Here is a 17,500-nt window from a genome sequence, read left to right as displayed (position 1 = left end):
AAATCAGGTTAACACTAGGATACTATCTATGACGCAAGACTAAGAAAAAGAAGAACAATTCTACTAAAGCTACTGAAACGAAGACCTATAATAATGCAATTATACAGTAAGAGTTGGGTCAATGAAAAACTTCCTTCTGAATATGGACCACGAGACATTATAAACACACACACACACACACACACACACACACACACACACACACACACACACACACACACACACACACACACACACACACACACACACACACACACACACACACACACACACACACACACACACACACACACACACACACACACACACACACACACACACACACACACACAGACAAACCACTCATACACACACATACACACACACACAAACCACACAGACACACAAACACACACACAAACACACACACACACACACAGACAAACCACTCACGCGCACACACACACACACACACACACACTACAGGGGAAAACAAAACACATTGTTATCAGATAAGCAACACTTAACTGACCCCGTGTGCCTCCTGCCCTTTGTAACAACAGTCTGCCCTTTATATAATATGAACCATATAAAGTTAATCCACTATAAGCGTATACCAGCAGAGTAGAGTGTGTGTGTGTGTGTGTGTGTGTGTGTGTGTGTGTGTGTGTGTGTGTGTGTGTGTGTCTAACGCTTGAATTAGAAAGAGAAGAGTTTTTCTTAACAATGCCATGAGCTGTATTTTGTATTCTATTTGTTTTTGTTTGTCAGTATTGTTTGTATATATATATTTTTTTTTTACGTATTGTTCTTATTGAAAATATGAAAAAAAAACAATAAATATATTGATAAAAAAAAGAAAGAATAGTTTTTTCAAAATAAAGTAATATTTGGTTATTAATCGAATGTATAAACTGATACAGGCCTAAATATAAGAAACAATCAAATGTACAAATATTATAATCATAGTAGCCTAATGTAAAATCTACTTTGGTGGCTACAATGTGCAACCATCAATACGTATTATGCATGTTAAGAAAACAGCTTTAAAATTAGCTGTAGCCTATATGAAAGGGTTTCTTAAAAAGTGAAAATGAATAATAAAAATTATCATTATTTTTAATGAATAAAATGATACAGGCCTACATATAAGAAACAATAAAATTTACAAATATTATAATCATAGTAGCCTTATGTAAAATCTACTTTGGTGGCTACAATGTGCAGCCATCAATACGTAATATGCATGTTAGGAAAACAGCTTTTAAATTAGCTGTATGAAAGGGTTAAATACATACATTGATTTATATTATTTTACTTTTATTTATTTTATTTTATTTTATTTTATTTTATTTTATTTTATTTTATTTTATTTATTTATTTATTTGTTTATTTGTTTATTTGTTTATTTATTTATTTATTTATTTATTATTTAGATGTCTAGCTAATTGTATATTTAATATCTATAGACAAAACCATTATCCTAGTGGCACAAACAGCATAAGCAATATTCTAGTTCTAACACAGGTGTAGGCACAGCAACGAAACCTTATAGTGAAAATGAATGAAATTGCCCGATTCACCTCAATTAAACTATTTCAACAGGAAAAAAAAAACATTATCACGTAAGCATTGATATAAGGACGTAATCGGCTAAATTCGGCTATGATTATCTATCTGTAAGCCCTTTAAATTCGCGGTTAAAAAGCAGACTGCACCTGTTTGGAGTTGCCTAACGACACTAGTATCTTAGAAAGCACAAATCTTACCTGTACACTTTGTCCTTGTCTGTTGAATCAATCAGCTGTTCGCCATTTTGTATATCCAGAAAATGTAATGCTAGATTTTGATAGGATTTTCTTATATCTCTCCTTACATTAGGGGCGGCAAACTAAACTAGGATGCCGCGCCAGTATTGCTACTGAAGTGCCAACAACATGAGTGAGAGCCAAGAGCTAGGACCGGGGCGCCAGGGAGGAGCTAAGCCGTCAGGTGTGCACCTTGGGCCCGCCTACTTGAGCTAGAGTGTCGGCCTATTGTTTGAAACATATATGGACCTATTATAAAATTTGAAAGGGCATCAGGTTCAAGTAGCATAACTTCCGGGTTTGGGATAAGAAGTATTGATGGCTTTGTATTGCTCTATTGAAGTGTTAATTATAGCCTACAGAAAGTAAACTTTACCCGTTCAGAACCAAATTAGGCCTACAACAGACAAGACAGCATTCAATATTAACCCAAATCAAATCAAATCAAATCAAAATAGATTCACACATAAGGACAATAGCATTCACATGACCAGATATTCCTACTAGACACAGTGGATTTCTACTCGTAATGCCCTGATAAATCATAAGATAAATGTGTACTTTTTTTTTTTTATTACAGCCAATGTTGTTGTTTTTTAAGCATTTTGGAATGTCGAAGAGACTTAATAAAGATAACCAAACAGCAAAAATGTTTGTCATTATTTCGTTATCAACGGTTAACTTGTAAATCCTTGAAGACGCATGCGCAGTGTTTTGTATGAACCTGTATTGATGGCTATTTGTCTCCACCTAGTGGTCAAACCATGTGTGTGTGTGTGTGTGTGTGTGTGTGCGTGTGTGTGTGTGTGTGCGTGTGTGCGTGTGTGTGTGTGTGTGTGCGTGTGTGTGTGTGCGTGTGTGTGTGTGTGTGTGTGTGTGTGTGTGTGTGTGTGTGTGTGTGTGTGTGTGTGTGTGTGTGGACCAATTTCAGTTTTAAACCGTAAGAGTGAGGACATGTTGGAATGTTTGAGGGTTAACACTAGGTTTTAAGGTTCAGGTATGAATTAGGTTTATGTTAGGGTTAGTGTAAGGGTTGGGGTTAGGCATTTAGAATTGATGGTTAGGGTTAGGGTTAGGGGCTATGGAACGTATTATTATGTCAATGTGTGGCCTCACAAGTATAGCTGTACAAACGTGTGTGTGTGTGTGTGAGAGAGAATAGAGAGAGAGAGTGTGTATAAGTGTGTGTCAGTCTTTACCTGTCACGTGCCCAGAGTAAAGTTTAAACTGAAGTTGAACATTGACAGAGTTTTGTACCTGTGAAAAAAAACACATCAACGCTTCAAAGGCAATTATTCTTCAAACATTAGGGCAATGTTTAAAGGTGCAGTGTGTAATATGACATCATCAAGAAAGTTCTTCAAAGTTCTAGAATGCAACACTCCCTGGGTAACCCCAACCCCAACCCTTTCGAATAATAACAGAAGCTACAGTGGCCTTCAAGGACAAGAACAATTCTACATTTTAAACAATGCACCTGATGACATTCCAACTATGACACTTTCAAGATGGCGGCACTAGGCCTTGGTCCAAAATATGCAGAAATATGAACATATACGAGACCCTTTCTAAGGGAAAAAATAATAATCAAAAAAAAATGTTCAGCTATTATGCACTAAATTAAATGTACTTATGGATATTATAATTACTTTCTACAAAATATGCTAGGAAATAAAACCCAAAATTCTACACACTGCAGGTTTAAAGGTGGAGTCAGTGATTCTGGAGAACTCTTGTTGTCTAAATCACTCTTTGGTCTATATCAGTGAATATCTCCTCATGATCCGCTACCTGTCTGTACTGTGTGGGATGTAGTGTCTGCCCTTTAGGTACATTTTCACCCTTCCTATTTTGTTTTCACTGTAAATATCTTTGTATTTGTTTATGTTCCGGGCCGTTGGTCAGTAGGAAAAACATGCCATTTTAAGACCTTTAAAAAGGGGCTCCGAGGAACTTCTAGTGGTGTAGTGGTTTAGTGGTTAGACCCCCCACCCCCCATTCCCCCTCCATAGAGTCTCAGTCCTCTTCACAGCAGACCCGGGTTAGAATCCAGCCCGGGTCGTTCTCTGCATGTCATTCCCCTCTCTGACACATTTCATCTCTGTCTCTCCACACTGTCTAATAAAAGCATAAAAATGCCAAAAAGAATAACCTTAAAATAACAAAAAATGTCCCTAATATAAAATAAATCTCCCAGGACAAAAATATTGGACTAATAAATAAAACTAGAAAATGCATTTCCTGCTGAAAATGCGTGTGAATGCTGAAACAGCTTACGCCAAACTGGATAGCTGAGTATAAAGATTTGAAAAAGGTCTATAAAGGTTTATAAAGTTGTTGAAGTTTATAAAGGTCATAATTGTGTAAAATAAGTTTAAAAGGAGTTGAAAAGTTGAATATATAGAGCTTTGAATAACATTTCTTGCTGAAATTATGAAGAAGTTGAAAGACATGGATAAAAATCTTAAAACTATGAAATAGTAATTGAATAGACTTGGAGCTAAACTACCTTGATGGCTTGAATCTATATGAATCAGCTAAAGGAGTATGAAGATGTGGAAAAGTAAGAAACAGTCTTAAGTATGAACAGTAGTGAATTGTTTAACTCTTATAGGAATGATGTTGAATATTTAAAAATGTCTAGATAAAATTATAATTGAAAGACATGAAAAAAAAATTGTGTGTGAAATAGGCCTTCAAAGAGCAGAGTGTTTGCCCCATTTCAACTGTCCCTCTCCGAACTGTCTAATAAAGCGGAAAAAAGAAAAAAATAATCAAGAAAAAAAAGTGAAATTGCCCTTTAATGGGCAGAGTGAGTCACCAAGGTGAGTGTATGTCTTATTGAGGGTCTGTGATCAGGCAGAAATCCCACCTTTTAGAGGCCTCAGAGAGGTCATTTCATCCAAAACGTCACCTCAAACCGCTGCCTCTAACTGACGGACCGTGAGTCTAACTGACAAAATTATTTTATTGTTAGAACCAGAAGAATCTGATGAAGACACAGTGTGAAGATTGTGCCTGTAATGTGAAGGATATGAGAAGCAGAGCATTTTAAAGGTGTGGTACAGTCTGCCTTTCTCCAGAAATGTCATGTCTCAGTTATCAAGGCGACAGTTGGTTGGACACCATTTAGCTTGGAAGCCCAAAACCTCCATTGTGTAGGTCCGATTGCTTCAGTAGTCACATCTATGCGACCGGCAGAATATGTCCTACATTTTGATGTAAAAATCATCCGCGTAGGATTTAATTTGTGGGAGTGAGAGGCAGTTATGTGGAAGGTTTTGGTGTATTTTTACACCAGTTCTACACTGTAACAGTTGGTTCCCCCACTCTGCCTCTGAACATTCCGTCCCATCCGGATCCCATTATAAATTTAGAAAGAGGTTGAAAAAAGCTTAAAACTAAAACTGTGTTTGTTCAAAGACAGTTGAAGATTTTAAAAAGTTGTCAAAGAATTTAATAGCTGTAATTAATGTGAATTGTTTAACGTTTGAATGGAGTCTCTAGCTGAAAAAATGCGGGAGGAGATAGGTTTCAAAGCAGAGGAAGTTTTAGCGGTTTGGAATGCTGCTCCTATCCACTTCAATGTTAAAATAATTTGTTAAAAAGCTGAATATTTGAAATATTTGAAAAGGTAGAAACATTTTAAAAGAGGTCCACACATGTCCTTAAAGAGCTGAACATTTTGGTATTTGAATGGTTAAAATAGCTGAAGATTTGAAGGAGGTATGAAGGTCCAAAAAACGTACGGAAGAAGAAGTGGAATAAAGATTTGGATAACAATAGTGTGAATGCTGGAAGCTCCAGCATTCACACTAATAAAAAATAACTTGAATAGTACAATTTCAAATGCGTATTCCAAACAAGCAGATATTCCTTCAGTAACCAAAGTATTCTTAATATATAAAATAAAAATCTCTGGGACACAAATTTATTGGATCAAATCATGTTAATTAATGTGGGTCCCCTCTCTGCCCCATTTCATCTCTGTCTCTACTGAATGTTTAAAGGTGCAGTGTGTAATATGACATCATCAAGAAAGTTCTACAAAGTTCTAGAATGCAACACTCCCCTTTCGAATAATAACAGAAGCTACAGTGGCCTTCAAGGACAAGAACAATTCTAAATTTTAAACAATGCACCTGATGACATTCCAACTATGACACTTTCAAGATGGTGGCACTAGGCCTTGGTCCAAAATATGCAGAAATATGGACATATATGAGACCCTTTCTAAGGGAAAAAATAATAATTCAAAACGTTTTTTTCAGCTATTATGCACAAAATTAAATGTACTTATGGATATTATAATTACTTTCTACAAAATCTGCTAGGAAATAAAAAACCCAAAATTCTACACACTGCAGGTCTAATATAAAATAAAAATCTCTGGGACACAAATGTATTGGATCAAATCATGTTTATTAATGTGTTCAGGAAATCCCCACGGAAACAGTTTTACAGGGGGGGGGGAACTTACAGATATACAATCATTCTCCACAGAAGTGCCACCGGCTCTTAAACCCCGAGACACTGAAGAACGCTTTACTGAAAATCTCACAAACCAGTTTAATTATAACTTGCACACCCCAATATTTAATTTCACCCCCCATTACAACAGGTCTATTACCACCAAATAAAGAGTGCTTGTTTCATTGTGTTGGTGTTTTTTTTTCTTTCCATCAGCCCATAGTGTGTAGTATTAAGCAGTAGTTAAGTCTGTCAACAAACCTGGACAATTGAAGATTTTTTAATTTTTTTTTTTAAACTACGATTTTTTTTTCTTACTTAAAATCTTCAAGCCGTTGGGACCGTTCACAGTTTAAAGAAGCCTTCATATTTGGTGCCAATCCTTCCAACCCAAGTAATAAAAATAAAAAAAATCAGGAAAAAAATAAAATAAAAATTATAGCTGGATATGCTTTTTCAGATTTCAAAAACTTTAAACACTTGCCAACCGTTAACGTGTGAGACAAATAAAATCCCGTCTGTCGAAATCGTTTAAGCAAATGTTGTTGTTGTTGGTATTTTTTCGAGGAGGATGTCATACACTAACGTTAATGTATCATATAGAGGATTTGTCATACTGCTCACAAACTCAAAAACTGGTTCAACATTTGGTTCAGTCATTGTACAAATAGAAATGCTAAACGCTAAGTAGAGGTACAGAAAACAAAAAAAAGCACATGTAACGTGACTTATTTATTTATTTAAAAGGAATAATAATAATAATAAAAATGTGAATGTAATCAGGGACACCGGGGCTGAAGGCATTGAACTGAAGAATCTTCTTGAAATAGTCGAATTTGAAAAAAAAAGATGGGAGTCAGTGATTCTGGAGAACGCTTAATGTCAAAATCTGTGAATATCTCCTCATGATCTGCTACCTGTTTGTAGTGTGTGCGCGCTAAAATCTAGTGTTAATACACAGCCTAGACTCTGTAAACTGGCCAATGTAGCTAGCCACAAAATGCCGGTTTACAGAGCCTAGGCTGTGTATTAACACTGGATTTTTTTTCTTGTCTCACACACACACACACACACAGTACAGACAGGTAGCGGATCATGAAGAGATATTCACTGTCTGATTTGGACTAAAAGTGATTTTGACAACAAGCCAGAATCACTGACTCCACCTTTAAGACAGGGAATAAAGACACAAGCTAGCATTTCATTGCATTCAACTCGCAGATTCAAATTCTAAATTTAATCAATTTTCTTTTTAAAGACTGTTGGCTTGCTTTGTGCTTAATGGTGTCTCTCTTAGTGGGGGGGGGGGGGGGGGTGGGGAGGGGGAGAGGGGCAGGAAAGAGGGGTTAAGGTAGTGTTCACGGGAGAACCATTTTTGCTAAGAGTAAATCTGCTTTATATTCCAATATAATAACAATAATAAAACAGCATGATTTTTTTTTCAACTGACACCAGAATGATCGTAGGATATGGGCGATGATAGTTAGTAGTATTTTTTTTTTTTGCATTTTTTTCTTCGCTCCCTAGATTTTGATTTTTTGCTTCGAACCTGATACAGGTTAAGATGCATTTTTTTTTTATCTGAATCTCTTACTGGTGGGTTATGTGTGGTGAGGTTTTTTTTCAAAATCAAAAAAAAAACAAGAGGTTAAAATGAAAAAATTAAACATTTAGCATTCAGTCTACATCAGGTGAACAATTTTTCTAAGTTATAACATAGATATATACTACAGGTATAGGGATATGGATGGGGGAGGGTGGGGGGTTAGGGTATTTTAGGGTAAGGGGTTAGGATTAAGGAGAGCTTGCACCCTTTTTGCACTTTCTTAGCCATATGAAAACCATGCTTTCATTGGACATAGTAAGGGTGTGTGGGTGTGTGGGGTTGGGGGGGGGGGGGGGGGGGTTTACGAGAGGGGGCGTGCAAGACTTTGAGTGAGTGAGTGAGGGAGGGGGTTGGGTTGGGTTAAGGCTGCTACACACTCCGCAATAACAAAAAATAACATTTCTCACTGACAGAGCTGCGAGAAGTTCTTTCTGGTCTGGACATTCCGAACTCCTCACCGCGGCACATGTAAGTCACGCGCTGTTACCACAGAAGCGCCAGCTGATTTTTTTTTTATCTCATTGACTTCAGACTTGGCCAATCACACAATGAGTTCTCGGACAAGCTAGGAGCGAGAAGAAAAGTTCGGCCCGGACGATGTGTCGAGAACTAGCTGCTAGAACAGCAACAGAACAAGAAAATCATATTCTCACAGCCCTGTCACCGAGAAGTTAGTTCTTTGTTCTCGCGGAGTATGTGGCAGGCTTTACGGTTGAGTGGGGCAAAGGCTGTGTATTAGTGGATGGTAGATGTCGAAATTGGGCTTTTTTTTTTTTAAGAAAACCGGACTTGCTAGTTCCACGGGGAAGTGTGTAAAAGGCACGCCAGCAGGCTTACTAGGGGGTTTATGCGCCCAATTCCCAGTCAACATACACATAGACAGAGCCTTCTAACACACACACACCCACCCGCACACACACACACACACACACAGACAGACTCGCTGAACACACACAAGGTTTTTACACACACGCACACCAACGCACACACACACATGCACGCCCACACAAGCAGCACAGACTAGAGCCCCGTAGAGTTCTGACAAGAGGGACGTAGGAGAGGGGGGAAGTTTGGGAGGGGAGGTTTTTTTTTTTTTGGAGAGTAGAATTAGGAAGTTCTTGAGAGAAATAAAGAGATTTTTGAAGGTTGAATCTTGGAGTCTTAAGATGGGGGGAGCGAAGGAGAGAGAGAGAGATAGATAGAGAGAGGGGGGTCTGGATCCGGTGCTGTTGTTGTTGCCGCCGCCGTTGCCGCTGCTGTGTTTTGTTTTGAAACAGAGAAAAAATAAACAACAAACGAAAAAAAAACGAAAGAAAAGAAAAAAAAAAAAAAACTCTACAGAATGTTGGAATGGATCATTTCTGGTTCTTGAGCTGGTTGGAGAGCCAGTCGAGCCCCTCGTACAGCCCGTCCCCGCTGGTGGCACAGGTGGCCTGGATGTACCAGCTGCGCTGACGGAGCGCGTGCAGACCCAGCTTGTCTGTGATCTCTGCGGCATTCATCGCGTTGGGGAGATCCTGGGAGAGAGAGAGAGAGGGAAGGGAAATTGTTAAATTGAGTTTATTAATTAGTCGATTTCCACATTGAAATCCTGGGAGAAAGATGCAAGAAAGAAATTGGTGATGGTGTGAGTTTGAAGGTGAGAGAGATAGGATGAAGGGCTGCATGAATAAAAATATAATATAATATAATTGCAATTCGATATAAAAATATATCGAATTGCAATTATCATGACTGATATTTTGATATGATTTGCAATATTGCTTTGGGAGATCCTGAGAGTAAGATAGAAGAAAAAAGAATTAAGCCAAGTTATCTTTATTAGTCAATTTACAAGAGGCGCATTGAAATTCGTCTTTTCTCATCTCCCCTCTCAAGCTACCACACTCCAGGGGGGGTCAGATCCCCTTTGAAGAAAGACAATTGGTTGTGGGGTGAGTTTGAAATACAAATACAATACTCTTATTAAAAAAGGTGCTCTGAGGAACGTTAAAATATGATCTGAAATATGAATATGATTCCGAAACAGTCTTATTTTTCCTCCGATTATCATAAATTACATGTAACAGCAAACAAGACTTAAACCTGCAGTGTGTAGAATTTTGGGTTTTATTTCCTTGTAGATTTTGTAGAAAGTAATTATAATATCCATAAGTACATTTAATTTAGTGCATAATAGCTGATTTTCTTTTTTTGAATTATTATTTTTTCCCTTAGAAGGGGTCTCATATATGTCCATATTTCTACATATTTTGGACCAAGGCCTAGTGCCGCCATCTTGAAAGTGTCATAGTTGGAATGTCATCAGGTGCATTGTTTAACATTTAGAATTGTTCTTGTCCTTGAAGGCCACTGTAGCTTCTGTTATTATTCGAAAGGGTTGGGGTTACCCAGGGAGCGTTGCATTCTAGAACTTACTTGATGATGTCATATTACACACTGCACCTTTAACATGTTTTAAATATCAGTAGCAAGAGCCTGAAACACCGAGCTAAAGATTTAAAGAGACAGTCACCTGTTTGTTAGCGAATACGAGCAGCACTGCGTCCCTGAGCTCGTCCTCAGAAAGCATTCTGGACAGTTCCTCCCGCGCCTCGTTCACTCGCTCCCGATCGTTACTGTCCACCACGAAAATGAGCCCTGGACACACAGAGACACAAACACTTTAGAAATCGGTTCATCCTAGCCTGAGAAAAAGGCAGAAAGAGTGTTTTATGGTCTCACTGTCTAACCCTACATTTTCCCATGAGTGACATCACACATGGGGAAAATGTAGGGTTAGGATTAACAGGACAGCTGGGCCAAGGGAAGACTGAGGGAAGAAAAACCTCATTTATTATAATTTTTTTTTTTAAAAAGACCAGTATCTGTATTATTGAAATGTAGGGCCATGAAGTTGTCTTGTTGTTAACATCACTTTGTCAAATTCAGTGAATATATCCTCATGATCCGCTACCTGTCCCTAAAAAAAAGCTGGCATGTTGCCTGTTTACAGAGCCTAGGCTGTGTATTAGAACTGGATTTTTAACACACACACACACACACACACACACACACACACCCACACACACACACACAGAGAGGATATTCCATGATTTTGACAACAAGCGCTCTCCAGAGTCACGGACTGCACCTTTAAAGCAGCCCTGTAACATTGGGAGGATGGTTACACTGATACACACACACACACACACACACACACACACACACACACACACACACACGTAAGTTGAGACACGGCTCAGATATCCAGTTGCTTCATTGACGTTGAGGGTGGAAAAACAACTCACTTAAAAATAAACTCATATTGTGTCACTTGGCAACAGTCTGTCGATACTGAACTTGTTTTCGAAACAGAAAGCTGACAAACACTACATGATGTAATGCAGCATTTTGAGGAAGAAGGTCCTTTAACAGACAAACCAATCCAACTATATCCTATTCTCTCTCTCACACACACACACACACACACACACACACACACACACACACACACACACACACACACACACACACACACACACACACACACACACACACACACACACACACACACACACACACACACACACACACACACACACACACACACACACACACACACACTTATCTACATTACACACACACACACACCAATACCATTATCTACATTATCTCTGTATATATCTATTTTTGTTGGCATTTTCAAGCTTTATTAGACAGTACAGAGTTGAAATGGGGAGACAGAGAGAGAGAGAGAGGGGGGATGACCTGCAGTAAAGGTCCACGAGTCGGATTTGAACCCGCGACCACTGCAACGAAGGCCTGAGCCGATATGGTACACGCTCTATCCACTACACCACTGGACCGCCCAACTAAACAGATGCTGCAGCAGCAAAATATCAAACAAAAAAGCATCGACCCAATCTGACTGCATGACTTATAAAAGGCCCTGTTTTTCATCTGGCATCTGATTCTCTGAAAAATGTCACTCTATATAATGGCATATTCTGTTAATGTTAAGGATATATTACATTAATGACGCTCTATTCTATAAAACTGTCATTAATTAACACAGAAAACAATCTTCACACGTTCAATTTCACACGTGGATTCTCGAGATGTGGAGTGTGAGATTAAAAAAAATGCAGCTGGTTTTTTTGTCGTCGGGTACATTTGAGGAAAACCAAGAGAAGATCAACTTTAATTAAGTCGCTTCTGTACACGAGGTATCTTTTAAACAATATCTCAAAATACCAGTTCAATTGAGGATGTACCTGCAGGTTGGACCAACAGCCTACTGTGTCAACACACACACACACACACACACACACACACACACACACACACACACACACACACACACTTTAATGATTAATTATATTTCAGGAAATACGAGATCGTCACATAATACGCCTCAGAGACGTGAACAATGGGAGTGAGTCACTGGTTGACTTAAGATCATCTTTAATGCATCACAGAGGCCACCTATAGGCTGCAGCGTTGACTGACACACACACACACACACACAGTCAGTCAGTCTCTCACACACACACACACACACACACACACACACACACTCACACTCATCTCACAACTACACACAGTCACACACGATTGCACGGCTATAGTTGTGGGGACATTCATTGACATAATGCATTCCCTAGCCCCTTACCTTAACCCTAACCATCAAAGCTAAATGCCTAACCCCAACCCTTACACTAACCCTAACATAAACCTAATTCATACCTGAACCTTAAAACCTAGTGTTAACCTTCAAACAGCCCTTTGAAGAAGTGAGGACCAGGCAAAATGTCATCACTCTCCAAAAAATGTTGCTCACTCCTATGATTAAAAGGTTAAATTGGTCCTCACAAAAATACCTGTACAAGTGCACGGTCACACACACACACACAGTCAAATTCGCACACACACACACACAAAGTCTCACACACACACACACAGTCACATACAGAGAGACACACACACACACAGTCACACATACAGTCTCTAACACACACACAGTCACATACAGAGAGAGAGACACACACACACACACACACACACACAAAGTCTGTCTTATATACACACACAGTCTCTCTCACACACACACACACTCGCAGTCACATACAGAGAGAGACACACAGTCACACATACAGTCTCTAACACACACACACACACAGAGAGAGAGACACACAGTCACACATACAGTCTCTAACACACACACACACACAGAGAGAGAGACACACACACACACAAAGTCTCACACACACACACACACAAAGTCTCACACACACACACACACACACAGTCAAACAGTCACACACACACTAACACAGTCTCACACACACACACACACACACACAGTCAAACAGTCACACACACACTAACACAGTCTCACTCACACACACACACACAGTCTCACACACACACACACACACACACACACACACACACACACACACACACACACACACACACACACACACACACACACACACACACACACACACACACACACACACACACACACACACACACACACACACACACACACACCTTGAGTGTTCTGGAAGTAGTGGCGCCACAGCGGTCTGATTTTGTCCTGACCGCCCACGTCCCAAACTGTGAAGCTGATGTTCTTGTATTCTACAGTTTCAACATTAAAACCTGCAGGAGAAGAAGAAGAAAAAACACCTTAGTGAGTCAGGAAGTGATTTAAAAAAAACATTCTGACAGTTATTTTTTGAACAATAACAGTCCACCTGCAAGGCAAAACAAAGGTCAATATCCAACACTGTATCAAGGCTCACAAGTTGATTCAAATGTTCATTTTAAAAAGGGTGCTCTGAGGAACTTGTTTGTGTTAATTCTAGCGCCCCCATTTGAACAAAAAGCGGTAGTGTTTTTACTACGCCAGCTGTTGTTCCTGGGTGAGCGTATACCCATGACAAAGGCATTAAGAAAAACTATATAAAAATAGCATTCTTCTTTGCAATGATGGTCTCGTTTTGCTGTTACATGTAATTTATGATCATCAGAGGAAAAATTAAAACTGTTTCAGAAATATTTAAAAGTTCCTCATAGCTCCTTTTAAAGCTCTTTTCAATGCAACTGTTGACTAAATGTGGCAAACAATAGCGCTGGGTATGTGAATGTTAATAATACTACGCAAGTTGTACAATGCATTACTATAGAATTTGTCAAGTACTAGAAGTTGGTTTCAAATCTCACACCAGATTATTAATGTTGTGCAATGATTTATTTTCATCAGATAGCTCTTTATTTATTATGTCATCATAATTATGAGCGCATTTCTGCATTTCGTTCAAGCAGCGAATTTGTATTTAGATAGATAGATAGATAGATAGATAGATAGATAGATAGATAGATAGATAGATAGATAGATAGATAGATAGATAGATAGATAGATAGATAGATAGATAGATAGATAGATAGATAGATAGATAGATAGATAGATAGATAGATAGATAGATAGATAGATAGATAGATAGATAGATAGATAGATAGATAGACAGACAGACAGACAGACAGACAGACAGACAGACAGACAGACAGACAGACAGACAGACAGACAGACAGACAGACAGACAGACAGACAGACAGACAGACAGACAGACAGACAGACAGACAGACAGACAGACAGACAGACAGACAGACAGACAGACAGACAGACAGACAGACAGACAGACAGACAGACAGACAGACAGACAGACAGACAGACAGACAGACAGACAGACAGACAGACAGACAGACAGACAGACAGACAGACAGACAGACAGACAGACAGACAGACAGACAGACAGACAGACAGACAGACAGACAGACAGACAGACAGACAGACAGACAGACAGACAGACAGACAGACAGACAGACAGACAGACAGACAGACAGACAGACAGACAGACAGACAGACAGACACTTTATTGATCCCGAAGGAAATTCTGAAAGAGATCACCGAAAATGTTATAATGAATTGGCACCCGTGTCAAAAAACAAGTTATACAATTGGTCACTCAACAGTCAAAAAATACACATTGGTTCAACAGAAAAATCTTCATACCGATGGTAGGAATGGTGGTGACTATCTCTCCGAGCTTGAGTTTATATAGGATGGTTGTTTTGCCGGCAGCATCGAGCCCGACCATAAGGATCCTCATTTCCTTTTTGCCGAATAGGCCCTTGAATAAACTCGTAAATACATTCCCCATGGTGACGACGAAGCTGGGGAAGAAAAGAAAAAAAAGTACACATGATAGAAAATAGTTAGGACGGTTACTTAGCAATACATCAGCAGGGGTTCAGTTTTACTAAAAAAAAAAAAAAAAGTGCGATCAGCTTATGGTTTACGGTATAACAAACTCCCAGAAAACTTGAGGTCTGCTGCAACCCTCAGTTCTTTTAAATCGAGTCTGAAGACTTTTCGGTTTCCATTTTAACCTGTACTTTTTATTTTATTTAAATGTTTTACTTCTTTTCATTCGCTTTTAAATGTCTTCTAATGTGTTTTATGTATTTTAATCTTGCCCCTGTAAAGCACTTTGAGTGGCCTTGTGTTTGAATTGTGCTATAGAAATAAACTTGCCTTGCCTTGCCTATACTGTAGGGGAGGGTCCGATCAAATATTGGTAGCGCGTCGGATATGGCTGCAATCTACATGTCGTTAACCTCATAGCATAATTGCCTACATCATATTTATTCTACTCTACATCTACTTTACCCTACTCTATAACCCTTAAAATATGACTTAGGCTATTATGCTATTATAGGCTAACGAAAAGTAGAGTAGTGTAAATATGATTTAGGAAATTATGCTATGAGGCTAACGATATCGGATTGACCACTCCGATTAATAAAAAAAAAAAAATTAAATAAAATAGCTATATGAAATGGCACACATTAAAAATAATTTTAGGAATTATAAAGGTTGATGATTCTGATGTTCGTCTGTATTGAAACCGTTCAAAGCAGTTAACATAAAACTAAATGCATTTGTGTGTATTTGTTGCTCTTTTAAAAATTACCAACAAAGAAATGTAGAATAATTATGACATAGGACAATATCGGGAAAAATAGTGGATCGGTGCCTCTCTAGTAGGACTGGTGTAGGTATATACTGGTGGTAAATATATTTTATCAATGTTGGCACAAATGCACAGATTAAAAAAATGTGTGTTAACAAGTAAAGGGAGCACTATGAATGTACAAAAAAAAAAAGATGTTGCCAAATATTTTGAGTACTGTCAAGACGACAAAATATATAGATTTTATCCAATTTCTCATTTCTAAGCATTTTTAAAAGGCTAAATATAAGACATTATAATACGATGAAAGCCGGCCTTGTATTTTAAAAATAAATTAAGACTTGTTAAGCATCTGTGGTCGACCAGTGTGAGATGTTGACTTAAGATAATGGTTAAACGTTGAGGTTACGGTTACGGCTCTTAACCAGCGTCAAACCTACAACCATCATCCATTATCTGCCGTTTCCCCCCTTCTTTACGACCACACAATTCATACCGAAATCTTACCGAATAAATAATACTATAGGCGGAGATGGCTGCATTGTATTGTTAACCCGGATAAACTGCAAAGCCAAAGTGATCAGCAGATAAGAATGGGCCTGTTCCCAGCTGGCGAACTAGCGACCATCGGGATAATGTTACACAAAACAACATCTCGACCTTAGCAAAACGGACATTAATACACTTGACTGTTGCCATAGTATACGTGGATATAACATGTACATTAAAAGCGTTATGTGGGCGACATGGATGGCTTGTTATTTAATTGGTATGTAAAAATAAAAAGGGTAGCAGAGGCGAGTTTACTAAGGGCGGATGCTTTCGGCTAGTTAGCTCGATGCTAACAGGCGACACGTTAGCAACGGTCGCTAAAGAGCAACCCGCTGTTTACAACCAACACAGGGCGACGCAGTGTCCACCGTTAAAACGTTATGATAAAACACCGTGTGGTTATTTATTCAACATCGTCCGGTAAAGTCACGTATTTAACGGGGCAACAACACGGTTTCAAACGTTAGCTAAATGCCGCGTCACAGCCGAAAGAGAACACCGTGACGTCATGTCGAACGCTAAAAGAACGCCAGCGCCTCAGTCCATAGCAACAGCCCGCTCACACACCATCACATTTTAGGAGCAGAAATACGGCGCGTTCGTGTGTTCATATTACCTTTTACTTTATAGAAAGACAGCTTCTCGATCTTTCCCGTTATCTTTCACTGACACTCCAAAATGGCGTCTTGCGCAACCAAGGGAGACAACCGGCGTACGGGCCACTTCCACTCTATCGCGGCGGTGTCCAATCAGAGAGCAGATGGTGTCACCGATGTCCCGCCCCTCTACGCCCAGCCGACCAATCACAGCGACCGCTCAGCTCTCGTGTGCACATTGCACAAAATGTCGAGGAAGTGGAGTGAACCGCACACAAGTTTATTCAAGTTTCAGCCCATGGTATCAGCCACAAACGGACGCCTCTGAGATAAGGTGTCGGACTGACTGACTGACTGACTGACTGACTGGGTGGAGGTGGCTTTTGAACACGCCATCAGTCATTTTCAAAATATAGGCCTACTGGATTCTCTATCAATAAGCAATAGGCCTAATAACCTATGTCT

The 17,500-nt window shown here is 39.1% G+C and overlaps 2 protein-coding genes across 3 annotated transcripts in view; both read right to left on the bottom strand.

Annotated features, from left to right (window-relative positions):
• The window catches only part of grb7 (growth factor receptor bound protein 7), a 27,491-nt gene extending 25,613 nt beyond the window's left edge, over positions 1-1,878 (bottom strand). For both annotated transcript variants that reach the window (XM_080048768.1, XM_080048769.1), the window contains exon 1: positions 1,749-1,878. The gene's annotated coding sequence lies outside the window, so the exon portion shown is untranslated. The remainder of the gene's footprint in view (positions 1-1,748) is intronic.
• Positions 1,879-6,196: 4,318 nt separating this feature from the next.
• On the bottom strand, positions 6,197-17,156 carry arf2b (ARF GTPase 2b). The gene is made up of 5 exons (XM_080049427.1): positions 17,056-17,156; positions 14,927-15,087; positions 13,402-13,512; positions 10,379-10,503; positions 6,197-9,380 (listed from the first exon to the last, which is right to left on the bottom strand). The coding sequence occupies exons 2-5, from the start codon at positions 15,072-15,074 to the stop codon at positions 9,219-9,221; spliced, it is 546 nt and encodes a 181-aa protein (XP_079905553.1). The 5' UTR covers positions 15,075-15,087; positions 17,056-17,156; the 3' UTR covers positions 6,197-9,218.
• Between the last annotated feature and the right edge of the window lie 344 nt (positions 17,157-17,500).

This window comes from Ammodytes marinus, assembly GCF_949987685.1.
Source record: "Ammodytes marinus genome assembly, chromosome: 20".
Classification (NCBI taxonomy): domain Eukaryota; kingdom Metazoa; phylum Chordata; class Actinopteri; order Uranoscopiformes; family Ammodytidae; genus Ammodytes; species Ammodytes marinus.
Note: the sequence above shows the minus strand (reverse complement) of the source record. Positions and strands in the feature narration are given on the sequence as shown.